The 22,696-nt window shown below is 38.8% G+C and overlaps 1 protein-coding gene across 1 annotated transcript in view; it reads right to left on the bottom strand.

Annotated features, from left to right (window-relative positions):
• Nucleotides 1-22,696, bottom strand: part of LOC108249855 (glutamate receptor ionotropic, NMDA 2C) — a 65,736-nt gene that overhangs the window by 28,930 nt on the left and 14,110 nt on the right. Inside the window, exons 2-7 of the mRNA XM_017439492.3 lie at nt 21,577-21,934; nt 18,509-18,607; nt 6,056-6,121; nt 4,158-4,346; nt 3,258-3,598; nt 1,986-2,100 (exon numbers count right to left, since the gene is read on the bottom strand). Of these exons, the coding sequence (XP_017294981.1) occupies nt 1,986-2,100; nt 3,258-3,598; nt 4,158-4,346; nt 6,056-6,121; nt 18,509-18,607; nt 21,577-21,918 (1,152 nt within the window). The 5' untranslated portion in view covers nt 21,919-21,934. The remainder of the gene's footprint in view (nt 1-1,985; nt 2,101-3,257; nt 3,599-4,157; nt 4,347-6,055; nt 6,122-18,508; nt 18,608-21,576; nt 21,935-22,696) is intronic.

Raw genomic sequence — 22,696 nt, 5'->3', positions numbered from 1 at the left:
GCTCTGAGGATCATCTTTCACATCATACTTATCATTTCAGCTCTATATGTGCAAGAGAATGAATTAAAAAAGGACAGAAAAGAATAATAGAAGACATCAAAATGTCACCCAGCAGCACCCTGCAGGTGATAATGAGTATTAGTTTTATGGTTAACTGTCTGATTGTCAGAGTGAAGGTGGAGAACCTGAAAAGAGCACAGCGACATGTTGTTGTAACATGAGATACATGACATGAAGAACAGGTGGAGCGATCAGGCCGTAATGAGACGGTGATAAGATAGAAATAGGTTATCCGAAAGACTCGTGAGAGCTTAAAGACGTGACATGGATGTAAGAGTTCTGCACATGTACGACCCCTTGCTTCAGCGAAGTTACATGTCTGTGTTCGTGAACACATGGAAACATGCAACCCTGGCAGGAAGTGACATTGATAAAGTGGGTTGGTCTTTCCAGGACAGAAATAAATGAGTTCAACCGGAGCAGTGAGATTACGTTCAGACCTTTCTGGTTAGTTGTAGTTTTTCAATACACCCTCAGGCTCTGAGTACGTGTGTGTGTGTGTGTGTGTGTGTGTGTGTGTGTGTGTGTGTGTGTGTGTGTGTGTGTGTGTGTGTGCAAAAGTGTTTGAAACACACAGATTGAAGGCAAGGTTATGAGGAAACAAAAGAAAGATGTGGCTCTTCCACATAATGGAAAGAGGTGCATTAGTGATTTTAAATTTTGTGTATAACATGTCTGTTTATGAATCCAAACTTTTATCACACTTTAATATTTCTGATTGCTACTTTGCAGTAAATCTGTGTACATATTATTATACTATTATATGTAGACAAAACTAAAAATATGCTGCATTTAATATATGTAACTTTTTACATACTTTTATTCACAAATTCTGATCCCACAGAAGTGAGTTTAAATTGCATTTCCAACAATGAGCCAAAACAAGCTGGGTTTTTTTTTTTTTGAAGCTGTACAAAATGCACAGCACTGTCCCAACCATCTGGGCCAAGATGAGAGAACAAAGATGTGCTCAAGAAAGCATCAACAGAGCCAAAAGTGTCAGGATGTTGGCACCACCGCGTTTAGACATCTTATGGATCGTATGGAAGTTAAACGAAGCTCAAAACCAAACTGAAATTGTTTCTTGGAATATTTCTCCTAAACCTGTTTCTTCATAACTATTGTAAACACTAAAATAGTTATTTCGAATTGTTTAATTTTAGTTTGTTGCTTCAGTTGTCCAAAATATTCACAAAGCATTCAGTGTCTCGTTTCTTTCCGTTCTTCTGTTTCTTGGTTCTGTAGCAGAGGTTGTGCAATAGCATATCTTGTTTGATATTTTTTACACGTTTACACATCTGTTTTAAACTGAAACTGTCCAATGCGTCTTCTTGCTGGTACCGATACTTTCTGAAAATGAACATTTTTGTCCGTCGACATAAAATGTATTTTAGTTTAAAACTTCACTTTGAAAGATGCTTGGCAAAAAGGCCTTTAGTTATTCCTGGAGTGTGTTTTCACTGTCCAGTAAGAAGTTACCCTGATCAGAAATGTCTATTGTACAATTATCAAAGCTTAGTAATTCATCTTACATACAGTCTTATGTGGTTTTGTTTTAATTGATTATATTGCATTCAAATGTATAACTAGCACCACAAATTGGAATTTAATCTTGTAACGTAACTATAATAATGATTATTTTTATAATACAAGTGAAAGGTATGGTCAGAATAGATTCTCATGTAGTAATGTACAGACTGCTGCTCATATTGATGCTCAACATGCAAATAAATTTGGCCTTTATCACTGAAGATCATTTATTTAATTTATCAGTCTGGCTTAAAGTTAATGAAACTAAGTGAGTAAAGATTCTCTGACAAGGCTTGGTCAAGTCCAGCTTTCTTTGTTTAGATCCTTTATCCTGGATTACAGAATTCTGCTGTACTTTTTTGGGAAGTTGTGATTTGTCTTATGTTGCTCAGTACCTTGTCCCACTGTCTCTCCCGATCCAAAGCGATGATGACCATGGAGGGGTTGGATAAGAAGCCTTGGTTGTTGAACGACAGATCTTTCCTTTCCCACGTCACATTCAACATGTGCCTGTAGCCCAAACAGAAACAGAAACCCATGCAGTCAAAGAGTGCAACAAAAGTAATTCACATTCCCACATGAGATGTTCCATATTTATTTATACTCATGCACAAAGATCACGCCCTAATTAAGCCTAAAGCTTCCCAGGGAGTTTAATTTAATGTCAGAGACAGGAAGTAGCTCATCAGGGGATGATGAGCAACAGGTGATTGGTTGGACAGCAGGATGTTGCAGCTAAATGCTTAAGGTATAAAATCAACGTAGACTGGGCTGTGAATTATTTCATCTAGACTGATTTGCATTTCATAACAAATGCAAATGAGGATCACGATATGTTTACTTCACGATATGTTCTACAAGCTGAAACTGCATTCTGTCCTCAGTTGAAGCAACATTTATTCTTTTTTCTATTCAAGATGTCAACACTTGAGAAGAAACGAGTTTTGAGATAAAAGTTCAAACCATAGAACAAGAACATTTAATAGTTCTCCATTTTAAAGAAACGTAGCCATCTGACACCATATTAGTACAGTTTGAGTATGAGAATCCTTTTGATTTGTTAAAGTCTTAAGTTCAGCATTTGGCTGTTGGTCATCTTTGGACAAGAACCTCTGATCAGATTGAGCAAATCGTACCGTAATGATACAACACTGACTTGCTGGACAATGTTACAATTATTTTGGACATTTGTTGTCAAATGGAAGTTTATTAGAGCCTGGCACAGGCTGCATCATCAGTATCATCAGTATCGCCCTCCTGACTACCAGTAGGTCAAATTTGTCCTCTTTGGAGGACATTTGTAAACCTGAATATCTCCCACCCAGTGCATATTATTATATTAACTCTTTTAGCCGTCTACAGAGGACATTTAGGACTTTTCAATGATACCAAATGTGAAGGGGTGAAGCTAATTACCTTACAAAGATTGGGGAATTATAAAAATAAAAATGTTTTTCTTGGTAGTCCACATTTGCAGTGATGAAGGTGCATCTTTTACTCTAAGTTTAATCTAAAATTATGTAACATACAAAATTTTACTAAATGTGGACATGTTAATAAAACTAGGTGAACAACACAAAGGATTACAATAGTGAAAATCTGCAAAGAAAAACCAATTGAAGCATAGTAAAAAAAATGTTAATTAAAAGTGAAGAAGTTTGCCTTACCTGAACAGAGTGTTGTTGTCTGACTGTTTAGCTGGCTTGTTGCAGTCACCGTGTCCTTCAGGGATGAAACCATAAGCCTTTTTGAAGCTCTCTGCCCCTTTGGCTATGATGGCGACTCCCTCCCTCACTCTCTGCCGCAAACTTTTCCTCCACTGGTCTGTAATCACACCGATCACACCTACGGGGAAGGAGGCAGGTGGAAGGCTGTTGGGGTTGCCCACGGCCAGACTTGGGAGGATCCAGATGTAGCCGGGCCCCAGCAGGCCCACCTCGGCTGCGAGGCGGAACAAGTACTGCGCCTCCTCGTGGGAGCAGTACGCCAACAAGACCTGGGAGTCCAACTGCAGACAGAAAAGAAATCAGCTGGTTGGAATTGACAGAAACACAACACAATAACGGTACAATGACAGCAGCAGTGTCCAATCTTTACAACACCAACAGTGAGCAATAATGCCCTTTTTGGGCAATGCGCTGGCCCTTTTAGGTTATTTTGTACAAAATGTTTGTACTTTCTCAAAAAAGGGCCCTGGTACATGTCAGAACTTTGGTTTTTAGGACCTTCACTTCTTGTTTATGAGCTTTGCCTTAGAGATGGATTTGCTTTTAACGATAAACACTATCTACTTTTTAAAGGTCAACCTCCATCTTTGCCCTGTTGATGCCAGACGGGTGTAAAAGCACAGAAACTCGACTGACAGATTGATTTTCTGAGTCAAATTTCAAAGCTTTTTTACCATTTAGCTCCAGAAGCTGGCATACACTTAAAAAGCAAAAAAGACTCTAAAAACCAAAAAATATGAGGTTTGTGAAAAGATGGAGTGATTTTGCAGCTTCACAAGTCCATTAACCCTGCAAAGGCCTTTTCATGCAAACTTTTAGCATGCCATCGACTGATCGTACCTGCTGCAGCACGCGTTTGGTCTTCAAGTCATTGGCGCCAACAGACATTTCCAGGGTCATAATATCCTGCAGGTTCCACAGGAAGTAGGAAGTATCTGTGTAGGACTGAACGATATCCACAAAAGTGTCGTAGCCTGGCATCAAGCTGGTGACCACCGCAAACTCGCCCCAGTCATACTCCTCCAAGATCTGAAACAAACGAGTTAAATTAGGATATATGGCTACAGTGTGAGAGTTATAAAGTAGTAATTTGAACATGTGAAGGCTGCCTGTCACTAAAATACACTGAAATGGCCACTGATGGTGCTAGATGAAGTTTGTGGCTGCCACCTTCTATCGCTGTGTATTGTTTGTTTGTCGAAGCCACAAACTGTCAACACTTTGTGTGTCCTGTATGCTGTGACATCGGTACAAAAATGCATTGAAATAGCCTATTTTACTACAATAAACATGTATCATGCATAATGTGAAAAACGGGGAGCAGGAGTTTGTTCTAATGAGCCTCCCACCAAGCCCGGTCAAGTGTTAGCAACAAGAAAATGTCAACTCAGCGCACTATCGTGATAAAATTACTACATGCTGTAAAACCTCTAGTTAAACCAAAACATAACTGCTCTTTAAGTAATTAAGTACTTTACATCTTAGTCTAACTAGAGCTCTGCTACCAGTATCTGTAATTAATTGCACTTAGACTAATAAAATGTATAATGTAGTATTTTCCCTGATGATTCTGGAAACATTTGGGCCTTTTTTAACATCCACTTCAGTATTCAGACATGGATAAGTGAGCTTTTGTCTAACCTATACACTAATTTACTATTTAGCATAAAGAATTTAACCATAAAATAGGTTTAACAAGTTTCTAGTCTAATGGCTATTATTTAAGAAAACATGTTGCAAATATTAGGTATAGACTAAAAGCAGCAGTAAGCAGATAATATTTATTCAAAATGGTAAATTTCTATTTCAATGCTGATTTTTTTTTTTTTCTTTTTAAATAACCATAATATAAAGTGTAAGTTGGTGAATGATTTAAGTTTCCAGTGAACTAACCCTGTTGTTTTCTCCTGTTTCCAGTTTTAATTTAATCGTTGCATTTCAATGGGAAAGTTGGATCAGTATTTTTCCATGTTTACGGATGGTAAACAAGATTATTTGCTTAAATATCTAAACCAGTGGGTCCCCAACCACCAGATCAAGGACCAGTACTAGTCCATGGATTATTTGGTACCAGGCTGTACAGAAATAATAAAAACATGACTTAAAAAATAAATGTATCTGAACTTTTTCTGCTGTGGCCTGCGGGGTGATTTATTTTGAAAAAAGGCCATTTTCATTTGTGCCTTTTTCTTCTGCTTGATTCATGCAAAAAAACTAATTTTTCTGGGGAGCCTTCTTTTACCCACCCGTCTGTGAGAAAGTTGTCCAGTATTAAACCAGTATGTGATGCAAAAAAAGGTTGGGGACCGCTGATCTAATAACCATATGAGTTTTACAACTAGGCTCTATTAACTTGAGACGATTTTATACTTTCACTGATTTCTGTGCAGCTGAATAAAAACGCTCTGTTGTAAAAATCCTCCACATATTCAGTTAAAATTAGAGCACAACAGATTTTTCTGAGATTATCCCACTGACTTTCAAAACCATGTGACGACGACGTTCTCTAATCCCATGAGAACGCGTACAGTCCATCAGATTGTATTAGTTTGTGTGAACTGGCTCTGAACTTCAAATCAGGAATTCCCTCCACTGACTCTTGGGATGTCCCTTCATGGTGTTAATCAGCCTGAGAGATCCCAGTTGTCGAGCTTGATCCTTGAATTATTTGTTACGAAAGCTCACATTTATTTTTCCCAGTGCATAAAGGAGATTTGTCACAAATTGTAATTCCATACCTTGAACATGCAGATGACCTGCTGCTCCAGAGAAGCTCCCATCTGCAAAAAGGAGGATCCCTCAGCCTGTTAAAGCAAGAAGAGTCTCACTTAGTGATTCAGGTTGTCTCGAGTGGAAATGACTCGACAGCAGACCTCTTAAACAGACTTGATGTCTGCAGTCACAGGGATTTACATTTAATACCGTAAAATGTGCATTCTGACAAAAAAGTGCAGGTTTTATGTGTCAAAATGTGGTTTACCAGTTGGGCGGAAAAAAAACCCTCCACACTTAGAAAATCTCTTTAAACGTGCTTCCCCGCGTTGACAAAAGATTAAACTGTCTGCTTCTCATTTTGTCTGCTTCGTTTTAGCAACACATTGAACATCGTTGCTGTTGTGGAAATGATCAATTTGGATTGAATTATACATATATATAGTTTAGCAATTTAACCCTAAGTTACCACCTGCTGCTACAGGCGAAACAAGATGTTTTTGCACGTGTATGTGTGTGTTTGTCTACACTGTTAGCAAAATATCTCATGAACTAGAGGACAGATTTTATTGAAACTCTGAAAATGTAACGACTGGATATACATCTACAACTGAATAACCTTGAAGTCAACCCAATTCAAGGTGGTCATCACAGCTAATCAACTTTAGCTAATACAAAACCAGCTATAACTTAGTTAATTTTACAGATATTGAGCTAAAGTTTGGTGTGGTAGTAGCTGATAGTTTCCCCCAAATTTACTCTAAGCGCTAACACATCTTGCAGGACCTCGCAATATTACAAGAGATTGCACATCACATCGTTTACGAGGTTTGATCAAAACAGCTACAACTACATAGCTAACATGTTGCCAATTAACAGCAACTTCACACTGTGTTTTTAAGCATTCCCCTTCAAAACAACAAGGTTGTGAAAGGAGGAAAAAAGGTGAAAATTCAACAAGTATTGAGGAAGACAAGGCTACATTTTGAATGAGTTAAATATTGGATTATTTAGCCTTGTAATAGTTTTATTCCTGCAGGTAAACAGTTTTCTAAAAACTTAATCATACAAGCAATAAACTCTTAAAATCTGAATTACTGACAGCATAAAGATGCCACTCTCAGGCAGTAATGATGCAAATGCAGACTGATGTGTGTGTAAAAGGAACTCCTGTGATGAATAATAATAATAATACATTTTGCACCTTTCTTTCATTTTTACAACAAACGTTGATTCTTGATTTCCTGCCTGATTCTTCTACAAGTGTGTGTGAAGAGCAAACACTTGTTCTCGCGCTCTCGTTCTGTCAGAAAGAGGTGGTCTGATGCCGTACGTGCCTGTGTGCGCCTGCATATATTTGCATACCTACTTGTGGTGTGCTGACAGGGAGGAGGTTGTTAAACACGTTTAACAAGCTTTCAGATAAAACAGGCAAGAGTCGCAAGAGGAGACATATTGGACAAGGACAGACTTTAGACAAGAGAGACGTTTCACTTTCAGAAATATCAAATCCTAAGAGATTTGATCTTCTTTAAGAGGACAACAAAACAAATGTGTATCGAGTAACGACGTTTCACTGAGGAGTCATTTGGTTCCAAGCAGCCTAAATTTTGTCAAAATTATCACAAAACTGGGTCAAATTTAGTCCAGAGTGCAAAGTAATTTAGGTCAAATGTAATTGTTTCAAAAGCCTTTTTATCACATCGCTGAATCACATCATAAATCACTGAATGAATTTTAATAAAACTTTCAGAAAGCAATAACTGGGTTGTACGTCTACAACAGATTAACTGTTAGAGTTAACCGGATTCAAGATGGATGCCACAGCCAACTGACCTTGACACAAAAATGGTTATAACTCAGCCAGTTTTACAAATACTGAGCTAAATAGTGGCTGAGCATCTTTCTTAATACTTGCTTTGATCATGACACATTGTGAAACACTTTTGCTTTAAACCTTGGCACCAACTGTTTGTCTGTTAGCAAAATATCTCATAAACAACTGAATGGATCCAGTAAAACTCAAAATAATTACTGGTTTTCACGTTCACGTGAGATATGTTACATAATGTACATTATTGTATGATATTGCACATATTTCTTACAAGGTTTGACTTAAGAAGATCTGTCTGAAAGTCTGGTATGAAAGGTGGCGGGCGATATGCATTCATTCAAGGAACGCTTGTCCTTAAATTCAGCCTGCATTTTTTCCTCTGTCCTATTAGTGGCTCCAAATCTCTTTCAATTTAGACGGTTAAATACTTTTTAGACACCATCAACGCTGCAGGAATTTTCTTGCTTTGACATGCTTTTGTTTTACGAGTCCTCCAACACTTCCCTCAGCCTCGCGATTTAATTTTCACTCTGACATTCACCGTCAAACTTACACGGACAGGTGTGTGTCCGTCTTCATTAAGTCCAGTGAATTCTGAGGAGGACATGTGGACACTTGTCAAGATGTAAAAGCAACTAAAGGACCACAGATAGAAGCAGGGCGGACACAAGCTTGGCAGTGGTTTGTTTTATATTAAAAGGCCAAAAAATATATATATTTCTTGTGTTAATTAAAGGTCTGCAGCCTTCCATTCCAGTGTTTTAGACTAAGATCATCTTATGTTGTAGACATTTTGGTCAAGCCTTGAAAATGATTATATTAGCCATTTCATGCTTGGAGTATGTGTTGTGAATGACTCTCAGCTACTACCATGTCAAAATATCTGTAAAATTGAGGGGCAAGAACATCATTGGCCACCTTCACCCTTTGGCAGTAGTACACTTTGGAGTTTTTGCTTTTTTTGTCTTGATTATGACGAGTTTAACATTTGGACAACCTCAAAGTGTCTAAAAATATCCTGCCTGTCTGCTCTGTAACATGCAAAAAAATCACTGAAAACATCAGTTCCATTCAAGAGTTAACTCATTTAACTCCAAACCTGCAGCAGGTAATAAATTCAACAGAAAAAGTGTCAAAGTCTGGTCGATCTCTCCCTGCCTCTGTTGAAAAGGTTAATAGAGTTTGGAGATCTGAGCGGCGTAATGGTGCCGAGGGAAAAGCGTCGGCCTATGATGTAAGCATGTGAAAGAGCATGTGGGGCTTATAATTTTCTGAATTTGATTTGATAACAGACAGCTGCTGTAAGAAGCTTTAGATGAGGGAAATGCTGTCTCCTTTAAAGAAAGCTTTATTCCACACAAACTACAGACGGATATAGAAACAGTTCAAAACACAATAATCCGTTAATTTCATTTCCCCGTTGGTTCAGCATTCACACTTTTGTTTTCCTGTTTATAGTTTATTTCATATATTTATTTGATTTAAACAACTCCTGCATACTTTGTGCCATTTTAATCATTTATTAATCAAAATGTTAAGCTTAATTAAAAGATAGTGTACTATGATTTTTGGTTTTTGCAACTTTTATACTTAAAATAATTAACTATAAAATGAAAACTGTTCACAGAACGCAGAACAAACAACCATCTACAGTGGGGGTCCCCAAATGGCAGACCAGGGGCCGGATCTGGCCGCAAATGAAGTCTTATGTGGACCCACATCAGTCGTCAAATTAAAGTAAAAATTAAAGTAAGGTGGTTTATTTAAGGTAGCTTTTCAGCTTTTCAAACATTTATAGTAATTTATTTCAAGTGGCACAGCTTTCCCATGGTTTACAGTAATTTATTTTAGGTCGGGTAACTTTTCTAGCATTTACGGTGACTTCCACGTCTGGCCTGCAGTTTCCCTGCAGTTTCAGGTCCAAAAAGACAATAAGGTGAGTGAAGACAGCTAGCATGGCTGTGGCTGCCACTAAAAGAGAATTTAAATATATATATTCTGGACCTCTGTTAGAGAAAAGTTGCTTTAGGCGGAGCAAGCTGGATTTTAATTGAAAGCCACTGATCTATAGTATCAGATGTTTTTTAAAAATCAGTCAACAGCCCCAATGTGTATTGTTTTTTTCTGTAGCTGCCGTAACTTTTTTAATTAACTCAATTATTTCAAAAGTATTGTATGTTTAAGAAGGCAGAGTTTAAAGGAAAAAAGAGAGAAGTGATAGTTTTAAACCTCAGATCTTTTCAGTCTGTTCTTGTCTCAGAGGTGACTACCTGTCATCTCTCCCTTCTGTTGATCTTCCTTTTCCCACAGTTCAGAACCTCCGCCAAAGCCCAGGAGAGCTCCGCAGCCCGAGGACTACCACAAGAATATCACAGCCAGACTCTTCCTCTGTGAATTTTCACCAGTCGTATCTCTCTGTCTGAGTTTGTTTGAAACTCACCTTTTGCAGACGAAGAGGCAACCAGACCACTGACTGGGCTATGCACCAAAAGAGCTGTAAAAATAGCAATACGCAGGCGCGTCAAGCTGTGACTAAATAAATAAAAAATGACTCAGGATTGGCAGTCCTGCTTAACTGTAGCGCCCTACTTCAGCTGATGTGCCAGAGAAGTGCTGAGGTGCATCTTTTTAATGGCCATTCGAATCCAATTAGTTGTGACTGAGCTATTAAACAAACTATTAACATGTTGAAACCTTTTGGCCAGTGTGGGTTTTATCACTTCCTAATTAAAGTCAAAAAAAGACTTTATTAGAGGACTTTCACTCTCTCAATTGTGGATTCTAAGAATTACAACAAAGTGACCTTCTTTTCTTCTCACAGAAACTCACACAAACGAAGAGACAGGGTCCACCCCCCCCTCCTTTCATCTTCCCCTCCCAGCCGTCTTGTTCCCACCACCTTGGCTGTGCGGCTGTCACGCACAGGCGTAATTAGCAGTCTTCCTGCAGGAGCGTATGGTAATGTGACAGGAAGATGGTGGACATGGTGGCTGCACACACACCCCTCTCCTCCCACGGGGGGAGCTTTGCGCTGTCGAACATGAAGCGGATCTTTTGGAATTGACTGCATTGATCTGCACGCAGTGATCAAAGAGCAAACACACTTCCTGTACTTCTACAGGTCTTCGTTTGTGGACAGAGAGGCCTAACGTACCGGTTATGATGATAAACAATGTCAAACATCTGCTTTTTTTATTGTGTGATTTTGTTTTTCTGTTTTTTCTGTTTTGAAGTCGGTTTTTTTTTGCATGTTTGAAATCGGCATACTTGATCTGGTTGTCTTCTTATACTAGTTTAAGCTTTTAGCTACTGTTCTGCTATTTATAGCTTTTAGCTACCATTCTGTTCCTATTAACTAAAGTTTTGCTGTTTTAGATACTGTTTTTCTCATTTTAGCTGCACACTTTCTACAATTTTACTTAAAAACCTGTCCAGTAGTTCATGAGGTATTTTGTTAAAATGACAACAGACAAAAACATTATTGTCCTTTCATCTTAAGTGTCAGTGGAGATAATAACCTCTGGTAAACATGGTGTCTTAAACCATGGCAGTATTTTTTAACTTTGCCAAATATAAAGAAGGAGTTTGTGACAAATTGAATCCTCCCTGATTGCTTTCATGGGCTTTATCAGAACAAATATTTGCCAAGAGCTGCAAATTAAGTGCTATTGATTAACTGACCATCTGCAAAGCTGTTATTTTTGCAGTTTTTCTGTCTGGAGAATTCATGTGTTTGTGAACAAAATGCAAAGGAGATGGGACTGATCTGTGGAGGGTTATAAAATGATTGTGGGTCCATCATTCTACAGTAAGAACTTGAGGTTAGACTGAATACGGGTCAAAGAAACTTCAGAAAGCATGAATTACTTGTCAGACTTTGCAGACCTTTCTTAAATCCTGCATATGTAATATGAAAAGGTGAAGCTCTAAACTGTGCAATTAGGAAAAAGACTAAGCATGTAGGGATTTTAAGACAGGTTTTCTAGAGGAAGAGTCCAAAAAGGACATGACAGAACAGTTTTGGTTTTTAAAACTATATCTCAAAAATATCTAGACTTCAAAATGACAATAGTCTTTTCACAGACAAGACATAAATAATGACAAACTACACCCATTAGGGCAAATATCATAGTAGCTGTCAAAGAAGTGGAGGGATGATGATCTGGACTTGTTTTGTAGCCACAGGACCAGACAAGCTTGCAGGAACTCCTCTGTACACCACAACATTTTAGTCAAATGTGAGACCGTGAAAACCAAATACTGGCTCCAACTGTATCCTGCAGCCTGATAATGATTTCACACGCAGCAACAACAACCTAACGAGGACACGTCAAAGGGCCTATCAGCATCTTATCAGTGAATCTTATTTTCCACAGCAATGATCAGTCAAAGTCCAGACCTCAACCTGATTGAAATGTCATGTCGGGACTGTTAGAAAGCGATGCTTAAACAACTGCTTCATATTTCAATGAAGTGAAGCTGAAAGGGACGAAATTCCTCCACAATAATTTAGGAGACTGATAAAGACGTAGACAGAAAATAAACTCAAGTCATGGCTGCCAAAGATTAGTTTGCAAATTTCATGAAGTGTACTTGTTTCGTTCACACCCTGTTTCTGCCTTTTGGCTTAGTTTTTAACAATTACTGACACCTGGTTATACATGCCAAGCAAACTTTAACCTGACATCACATTTTAACTGTATGATTTGTTTCTTTTCATACTGCAATATGTGGAGGAAACCATAAAGCTTGCAATTTACTCTGACTAGATAAATTTCAATTTAATTTTTTTTTTTTCCTGCAGAGCTTCTATTAGAGTTTTGATGGTTCAAACATCAGAAACAAATTAAATTAAATTCTGTTATTTATAAGTAAGGTGAAACCACAACATTAAAACTGGAGCTAGCTGCAAAGTCTTATATAACCAAAATCAAAACTAAAAAAGCAACGTTTCATAACAGATACCATACAGATGATTAGGTTATCATGAGTAGAAACCTGCCTTTGTGTTCCCTGCAGAATACTGACTGTCGCAAGCAATTATCGAAGCCTAACGTTCGACTCAATGCCTCGGTTTCGCCGGTTTGACTGACCACCTCATTAAAATTAGGCTCCTGCTGCTGCACTTAGAGGTAACTCGATCATTAATATGGGTTCCAGTTTCCAACGGGCAAACCGTGCAGCAGTTTGGAGCTTTTCATGACCTGTTTAAGAAGCTTTTTGCTTTCTAGATCATGAGGCCAAGAGAGAGAGCCAGACGACGGCGAGTGACGGGGCGGGTGGTGAGAGGAGAAACAAGTGCAGAAGGACAAACCAAAAAAGCAGGTCAGGTTGGTCAGAGAAACAAACCAACAAACCACTAAAAAAAGAGAGAAACAAACACTGCGATCCAGTAGGATTGCATTTTTTTTTTCAGTCTAATATCAAAAGCACAGCATGACCTCAGGCTGCAGCCAGTTCTCAGAATGTAACTGCTGGAACATAATCTTCTGGCGAAAAGTGATTTTATATCTTAAACACTTCGACTTTAGTCTTAAAAATGGTATCAAGTGCTCACTTAAAAGGTACTTTTTAAACAATCAGTTTTGTCTATTATGAAATTTGTTACGACCCACAACAAAGATAAGTCATTATTTAACTAAAACCAACAAAAAAAAATGATTTGGAACCAAACATGCCTGAAATACGGAGAGATTAAACAGAGCGCCCTGAGAAAATATATCCAGACTTTCATCTTTGAAAAAAACACCCAGCTGGAATAAAAAGCATATTTAACTATTTATGAGTTAAATAAAAAGCAACATCTAACGGATTTAGAACAGTGATCAGAAATATAAACTCTAAAAATGACTAATTTCAGTCTTTTCAATACATCAGTTTTATTTTAATCGTATCAATCTGAAGGTTCAGCCTGTTTTAAACGTATCACTGAGTGTTTGCAGTCCTCACTTCCAAACACATAAAACTACTGAATAAGTACTCAGATTTCTTTAATAAAAATGACTAATAAAATGTAGAATTTATCTCTATTTCAAGCTAGACTTTAGGTGAAGGTCAGATCAGTTATTTTAGCGAGAACCTCAAATCCCCTAAACTTCAATAAAGATTGTTGTTTGAACCTGCAGCAGGTCTATAATCAGAAAACTGATTCCTGACTAAAAATAAACTGTTGCTATTAATAAGACTTTCTGAGAAGTTCTTGATCCTGATGAGGACGAGTCACTCAGTTTGTAAAGCCCTTTGATTAACAAAGATGTATTTTAAATGTGACTTAGAAATAAAATTTATTTTAACTTGAATTGGTATGATTTTGTATATTTTAGGCTCAATTTGCTTTGCAAAAACTAGCTTTTATTAGTGATAAGGGTTCCAAATAAGAGTTAAACTGGGACAATATCAGCAATAAATAACAAATGAGCTTGTAATTACACAAAAAATGTGTCTAGATTTTGACAAATAAACCCACCAGATTCATACACTTATCATAATTATTACTATCATAACAGCAAAATATTCTGGCAGACAACTTAAACTTTTAGCTAAAGTTTTTGTTTGCTGCCCCTGAAGCATCGTTAACAGTGTTGTCCTCCATCCTTCACCTCCTCTTCCTCCTCCCCGCTCCACTGCTCCCATGACTGCACACCTGGAGGCAGCACCCTCTAAAGATCACCCAGCACACTGCAACGACTGCCAGCCTCGAACAGAAAGAGGAAACATATCCAATCTATGATTTCCAGCTCCTCGGAGAGATGCATTGCTATTTTATTTTATTTTTTCTTCTTTGCTCGCAGGCCCTATTGAGCACTCTTTATGCCTTTTCTCCACCCGTTCCTCACGCTTTCTCATTTCCCCTTCTTTGCTCTCGCTTGATGTATGTGCTGAGTGACAAAAGGCGCACTTCCTCTCCTCCTTTCAGTCTTTTCATCTTTGTCTCGTTCCCTCTTTCCTTGTTGTTTGCCATGCAAAAGGATCACTGAGACAGGAACCATAAATAGGCGGCCCGCGCGGCTGCTGCTTCTTTTTAAACCACCATCAAAGGTATTCATCATCATCAAGCTATTGATAATTAAGTAGTATTGAGCTCTTTTATCCCTTAAGAGAATCATGCACTCATATGCATGTGTCTTTTTTCGCCCAATCCACCTGCCCCATTCAGACAGACACCTCTGACAAGCTTTCTTCTCCTTGCAGGCAACAAAAGCGTAAAAAGAAACAAGAGGTGAGAGGAGGAGAGGAGAGTTAAAGTGAGGCCGTCGATGTGAAGACCACAGAGGAGAAAACATTGTTCTTTGAGCTACAAAAAGCTGTCAAACACTTTGAGCGCTTCAGAAAAATGTTCGCCCGGTACGACAGATAAACTGTGTGCTTGTTGTCGCCGTGAAGGGAAGATAAAATCAGCTAAATAAATAAATTAGACGCCCACCATCCCTTGAAGGAAGCCATTTCTATCGTATCTTGCAAGATGTTATAGCGATCAGTGAACGAGTTTAGGATGACTCTCAGATACTATCACTCCAAATTTTAGCCTAATATCTGTAAAACGGGATGGGCTGTAACCATTTTTCTTTTGGCTAATGTTAATTAGCTGCATCTTGGGTTGGGGTGACTCAAAAGTTTATCAAACCCCTGATCCTCCAATCAGAGGACAGCTGCCTTACCCACTGGGGCAGCTTGAGGTTTTAGACAAAAAATGGTGTGCAATGTGCACTGCTAGAAGTTTGTATTGAGGATAATTTTCATCCATTACCATACCATAAACACTGGCTCAGTTATAGCCATTTTTCGTTTCCTGTGTTCAGTTGGCTGTGGTAGACATCTTGAATTGAGTTGATCCCAAAGGTGAATCAGCTGTAATCTAATTCAAATCCATTGAGTGATTCATGACATAGTTTGCTCACAGACAGACGCAACTGACTTCAACAGGTAATGGTAAAGTTTTGAAAACAGATGTTGTGTGATTAGTTATCACTCAGGGTATGTTATGGATGTGACTCTTCCCTACTACCATGCTAGATCTTAGCTCAATATCTGTAAAATTAGCTGAGTTAAAACCTTTTTTTTGTGTTTGCTTAGCTGTGGTAGCCAGAATGAATGAGGCTGACTAACAACATTCGTAGTTGTAGTTCGTCCAGTAATTGCTTTCTGTTTCAATAAAATGCATCTACTGGTCATAAGATATTTTGCTAATGCTACAGCCAAACAAACACATACATTAGCCTTCCTTGAGGAACATATAAGATAATAACAACCAAATCAGACGTGATTGATTTGCAAATTAAAAGCCAGAGACTACTGAACACTGACATAACTTTCTGCGCTAAGTTTTGGAAGCCACTTATATTTAAAGGATATCTGGGGTATGGGTGAACAGGGTTTTACAAAAAAATGGATGAGAACAGTGAGGCAGGTGGAGGAAAAGATGTCGGATTAGTTTGGATTTTGGGTTGAATGCCGTGCGCAGGAGAGGAGCTACAGCCTCCTCAAGGGCCTAATCAGAAATTTAATGGCATCCCGGATTTCCAAGAGAACACAGAGGAGCCGCGGCCTCTGGATCACCTCTCGCCGTGGCCAAAAAAGGAAAAAATGGCCACTGCACAAACAACAAACTGAATCTTTCAGGACATGATAGAGGAAAGCATCAATGACAGAACCTTGTGTGCCATAACAACAGCAGAACCACTGATGCCAACAATTGGTGGAGCTGTCTGAGTGGAGGGATATAAAATCCATGAGAAAAGATGAAAAGGGTTGAAAATGGGACCGGACAAGAGGTCGGTGGAACAAAAATAAAAAAAAAAAAATGAAAATAAAGAGGATAAAAGGAGTGGAGGAACTAGAATGACTGTTTCACTCAGAGAAGAGAGAGATGGGAGACTTATCTGTGAGACAGTAAAACTCTGCCTGCAGGCAGCTGTCAGACGAGCTTCATCGAAGCATCTTTCTCCTCTCGCAGCCTCTTTCTGACTCACTCAGCCGTTCCCCGCTTTGCCATCAGAATACAGTAAATCAATCACCCTCCTGCAGCTACAACTCCCCCTGTTTAATATCCATATATGACGTGACATCTGTGGATACCTTTTGATTAACAGGAAACTGATAAACACGGTTTTACAAAAGCGTTGCCTGGAGGATGAAATTTGCACAGATTCAGCTCAGTCTGGAACTTTGCAGCCTTCCACTTGGTATCTCTCTGAGCTGGGACTGCTAAGCAACCAGCTGGTGACTCCAAATTGTAGGAAAATCGCAAGAAAATATGTGATTGTGACAAAGTAACTGATGAGCAGTGTTTTGAAAGGCCAGGTTCTTAAAATCATGGCTAATTTTTGTGTTTTCATGACTAGTAAAACTGCATTCTTGGCCTTGCACATTATTTAGTTGCCCATCTCTTTCCCGCTTGACTTGTTTTGCACCCACGCTTTTGATTCAATCTACTGGAGTAGATTAAATCATAAATCCACTAGCCCTTTCAACGGGGGTGTATGGGTGGGAGGGGAGTTTCTCCTAAAATATAACCCCCTCAAAAGCCAGTCTCCATCCTTTATGAAAGCTTCTTCTCAGGCTGCAGGTTTATTTGTGGTTCCTATAGTTTTCTATTTCTTTCCACTGTCTCAACGTGCTGCTCAGGATGGGAAATTGGACACAATCCACTGGCTTCCTTAGATAACTTTTACTAATCGGCATTTAATAATGTACTGCATGTGAACATTTTCTATTATAATAAGAAATGAATTTACTTTAAGTGGATTTGAATATGGATCTAAATTTATGATTTTAACTTTTTTCTTTTGAACTGTGCCCTGTGGTGACTTTTGTTGTGAATCGACACTATATAAATAAACTGAATAAAATTGAACTGAACTGGAATCCTCTGTGGTGGGGATTGTGGAGGGATAAAAAAGCGCTTGCCTCTGTGTGTGTGTGCTCTCATATGTGACAGGGTTTATTTGCATGTGTTTCTGCGTGTGAGAGTTGGTTCTATAAATACAAGGTGCTCAATGTGGCAGTTCAGAGACTGAAGGGAAGAAGGGCAGATGAGTGGAAAGTGTGAGAGGAAGAAGGGATGAAATCAACTTAAAAAGTAGAGAAGAAGTTAAGATTAAGGATCCATCTGGTGTCATCAATCTACACAGCTCACTGCTCTTTGTCTCCATTCATCAAGGAGATACATGTGAAATCTTAGCAGGAAAAAAATAATCTGTACCACCAGGATGATTGATTGAAACACAGATCGTTCTGAGAAGTTTCCCTTCCAACACCCTCGACTTTTCCCAGCCAGGGATTAAACGAGCTAATGAGGGTCGAAGGCTGATAATTCACCCATCTGCATTTGCTCAAACCCAAATATTTGCATGCAGCGCGTTTCTTGCCAAAGTAGGTTTCACCGCTCTGACCTACTTAAGTTGTTTTAAGCCGAACGACGCCGATGCTAAAGAGTTCAGAGCAAGACAGGAGTGTGTGAAGAGTGAGTGTTGCTCCTGACAGGGTTTACATTACAAGTTGCTGTTTATCTTACGCCAGAAATATATTTTACACGCTCAATTACTGTTACGTCAGAGGTGAAGAGGCAAACGGTTTAAAACCCAGCTTCAGGGTGACGGTGTGTTCGTGTTTAAAGTGAGTGTGTTGTTGTATTGACAGAAGGTACCTTATATGGAATAACAACCGCTGAGCCGCCGCTGATGCCCACAATCGGCAGAGCTGTCTGAGTGGAGAGAAAATCCAGGATTTGTGCCACTTCTGCCACCTGAGAATGAAAACAGGAAAAAAAAGTAGATTAAATGACCAGTGATACTTTAAGGAATGCATATCGCCCGCCATTTCTCATGCCAGAGTTTTAAAAAGGATAATTTTTTACTAAAAAATGATGAAGTTGAAGCCGTTTTGGTCAAACTTTATGCACAATCTCTTGCAATGTTGCCAAATGTCAGCCTCAGAGTATGTGTTGTGAATCACTCTCAGCTACTACCATGTCAATTTTATTTTTGGATTTATTGTCGATGAGCTATGGTGACCATCTTAAATTACATTGACCCCAACATTTAATCAGTCGTAAATGTCAGCCCAGTGACTACTTTCCGAAAGTTTCATTAAAATCTGTCCTGTGGTTCAGTTTTCAGCAATGATCTTGCACAGGAAGTAGTTAGAGTATGAATTTATGAATTAATCTCAGCTACAACCTCACCAAAACACAAAAACATTTTGCATGATCTGTTAGCGCTCAGACTGTGTTAGGAATTACTCATAAATTACCACATGAAGTTGTAGGTTAATATCTGTCAAACTGACTGAAATATAGACATTTTTTAAGGTCAGTTGGCAGCCATCTTTAATCAGGTGGACTCCAAAAGTGTGAGGTTTTGGGTTTTTCTTTGTGTCTTTCTTGGGTTTTGTTATCTTGTTTTCCTTTTTGTGCTACCTGTCTCCAGTGTTTTTCCATTCTTCCTCAGTCTTCACCCGGTTTTGTCGCCTTGCCCACCTCCACCTGACAGTAATGAGTTTCACGCACCTGTGCCCACTTACCGATTATCCTCTGTGTTTTATAAGTCCGGTCTTCTCCTCCACTGTTCTTGGCTCCCTGCTGTTTTTTTATCTTGCTCCATGTCTGGCTACATTTGTATTTTGTCACGTTTAGTTTTGCTGCCTCGTCTGCCTTTTGTTTTTGTTTATCTTTAATTTTAAAATAAATCTAATTTCTTTTTTTTCCAAAGATGAGTCTGCACTCTGGGTTCGCCTCCTTCTCCCCACTCCTGACAAAAAGTTAACCAGTTGTGGATCTGCATCTAATGATCGTTTCCTGAAAGTTTCATTATATTTTCTCCAGTGGTTCATGAGATATTTTGCCAACAGACAGACATATGAACACACTCACATAGTCATTAAGGCCCATCTTCTGCCTTTTTTACTGCCGTCTATAATCAGGGTTACACAACAGATTGCTAAACTGAAAATGTAGACTTGCATTTAAAATAAAATATTTGTTTCATTTACTCTAACTGTAAGTAACTCATCCTCTGGATAAAAAACATTCCCATTTTGGAAAACTTTAGACATGATTTTTAGGACCATAAATGTGTTTCAGCTTGTTTGGGGGGAATTAGCTCAGCCTTTCTGCTTTCTGCCTCTAGTTTTGTAAATTTCAGCAAATTTAGGATCAATATCTTGATTTTTTTTTTTTCTTTTTCTTTTTCCCAAACACACATTCACACACAGATGAGCAAATTGGGTCAATATGAAGTTCAGAGTTCTGCCCAAGGATCCACATACAGCAGGTAAAACTGCAGACTCTCTGATTAACAGACCTGCATATTTCACTCGCAACCTGCTCATGCTGAATCTGCAGTGAGCGCGCAGGAAAGGTTTTCTACTAATGAATCCATCAGATTTATAATTTTTCCCATTTCTGGCTGAACATCAGAGCAGAAGCTCATCACTTCAGAGTCAGCAGAATCCTTCTGAAGGTCTTTCACAGTGAAATGGGGCTTTGATTTTTAAACTGAGAAAGTTTTCTTGGTCCGGACCTCAGCTCGACCTCGATAAATGCCATTACCTAATTATATTAGGAACAGAGGAAATGGTTTCCTGATAGTGCTTTCCTATATTCTTACAGCCTCCTCCTCTTTCGGGGACATCACTAACTTTAATTTTAAAGACTTTATAGAAGGAGTCACTGGATTCGTTGAACTGCAGGATTCGTAACACCAAAGGTTATGAAGGTTTTTCTCATTTTGTTTTTGTCTTTTCAACAAAATAATACATTCACCTTTATGTAAAATGGTAAAAGGAGTGTTAACAAGAGAAATTCAGTTACCCTGACTCCTGCTTGCTTTTGACATTTTAATTAAATAATCAAGTAACTTCAGATAAAAACTATTGGCCTATCATTCTTTGAATGATGTCTATTATTTACAAACAATGGAGTTGTAAACATTTTGGTCAAATCTTGAAAATGCAGTAAAAGATCAGGAGTCATTACATCCAGAGAATATGTTGAGGATGACTCTCAGCTACTATCACATCAAACTTTAGCTTAATATCTGTAAAACTGAATGAGTTTGAGGCATTTTTGTGTTGGCTAAGGTCGATAAGCTACGGCATCCATCTTGAACTGGGTCGCCTGGATGTATACCTAACGATTACAGACAAACATGTTTGATGCCAACAATTAATGCTGATGTTTCGTGCAATGAGTAGCACATAGAGACTGCCTCTCAGCTACTACCACACCAAACTGTAGCACAATATGTATAAAACTGACTGAGTTATAGTGTTTTGTGTTTTGTTAGGTCAGTTGGCTGTGATGGCCATCTTGAAATGGGTTAATTCCAAAACTTAATCAGTTGTAGATGCACATCCAATGTTTCAATAAAACCCACTCTATGGTTTGTGAAATGTTTTGATATCAAAGAGACACACGGGCAAAAACATTATTGTCCACCTTCATTTCGACGGTGGGCGATAAACCTAAGTCTTTTCACAGAAGAACTTATATGTTTTGCTTTTCTGACTTAATGCTGTCACAATTTCAATCCAAACCAATATTAACAGTTTATGCTTGGCTTCTTAACTGTTTTCTCTTTGGAGTTTAAGCTGACAGGAAAGAGGTTTTTATTTTCTACATAAAAATGTTTTCATGTTTAGCTTTATGTCTGGGATGTGGGGGACTGAACACTGTGACTCTGGTGATGATGCTTTTCTTTCCTTTTTAATATTTACCTGATCACCTGCGCCCAAGCCCACGTCGTCCTCAAACACCACCCCGTGCAGCTTCTCCGTTGCCATGGTGTCACAGAGGTGGGTCAGCAGGTCTCGGGGGTTGGTGTCGTTGACCAGCACGGTCACGGGGCTCACCACCACGGGCAGGTCCACGAAGTTCTCCCCGCTGAGGCGACCTCTGACCTCGTTCTGGTAGCTGGAGCCGCTGAACACCACCGCCACGTTAATGGACGAGTGGATGAGCAGTGGCCTCGCCTGCAGCGGCAGCGGGGAGGAGATGAGGAGCAGGAGGACAACAGGAGGCCAGGACGAGGGGTGAGGGTGTCCCCTGATGGTGACCATGTTGGCAGCCTACTGCCTGGAGAGGAGGAGGAGACAAAGAGAGCAGCCGTCACACATGCAAGCTGCTTTACCTTGATGATGTTTTGCACAAGAATCATAATCCATCCCTTTATTTCTCGTCTCTTTTGACCCTGTTGTACGGCAGTATTAGCCCTGCTTTTAGACTCTTGTGTCATCATGAAATCTGAGCGCGTATGTGTGTCAGAGTCTGTGTGCATGTAATCCTCCATAATCCAAGGCCCAGTGTCATGACTGTAATCACCTCTTCATCTCTACACATCACCGATTCAGTAACACACACACACACACACAGTGAAGACAGGATGGTGAAACAGTTGCACAGGTCCTCAACCCTCATCACGCAGATTACATTATATTATGTTAAGTTACTGCACGTGGTGTGACTTCATCAGTCTATCATCAGAAATATGCAAAAAGACACACCTTTTAAATGTTGTTAAAATTGGTAAATTAATGCACAATAATCTCATTTACTGATGTATATTTATATCTAAAACTAAAGGTTTAATGTGCTTTAATAAGAAATGAATGAGCCCCAAACCCCTAAAAAAATTAATTCCTGAAAGAAACAACATTTACTTATTCATTTAATTTATTATTTTAATTTTTATTTAGTTTGTTTGCTTTTCAATTGCATGAAGTGACAATAATTACAGAACAGTGGGAGAATAAATGAAGGGGGGAATTAATAACACATAAATAACATAATAAAACTGTTGCACAAAGTGAATTTACTGTAATTGGAAATTATTTACAA

Source organism: Kryptolebias marmoratus, linkage group LG17, assembly GCF_001649575.2.
Source record: "Kryptolebias marmoratus isolate JLee-2015 linkage group LG17, ASM164957v2, whole genome shotgun sequence".
Classification (NCBI taxonomy): Eukaryota; Metazoa; Chordata; class Actinopteri; order Cyprinodontiformes; family Rivulidae; genus Kryptolebias; species Kryptolebias marmoratus.
The sequence above is the reverse complement of the archived record's forward strand: the minus strand, read 5'-3'. Positions and strand labels throughout refer to the sequence as shown.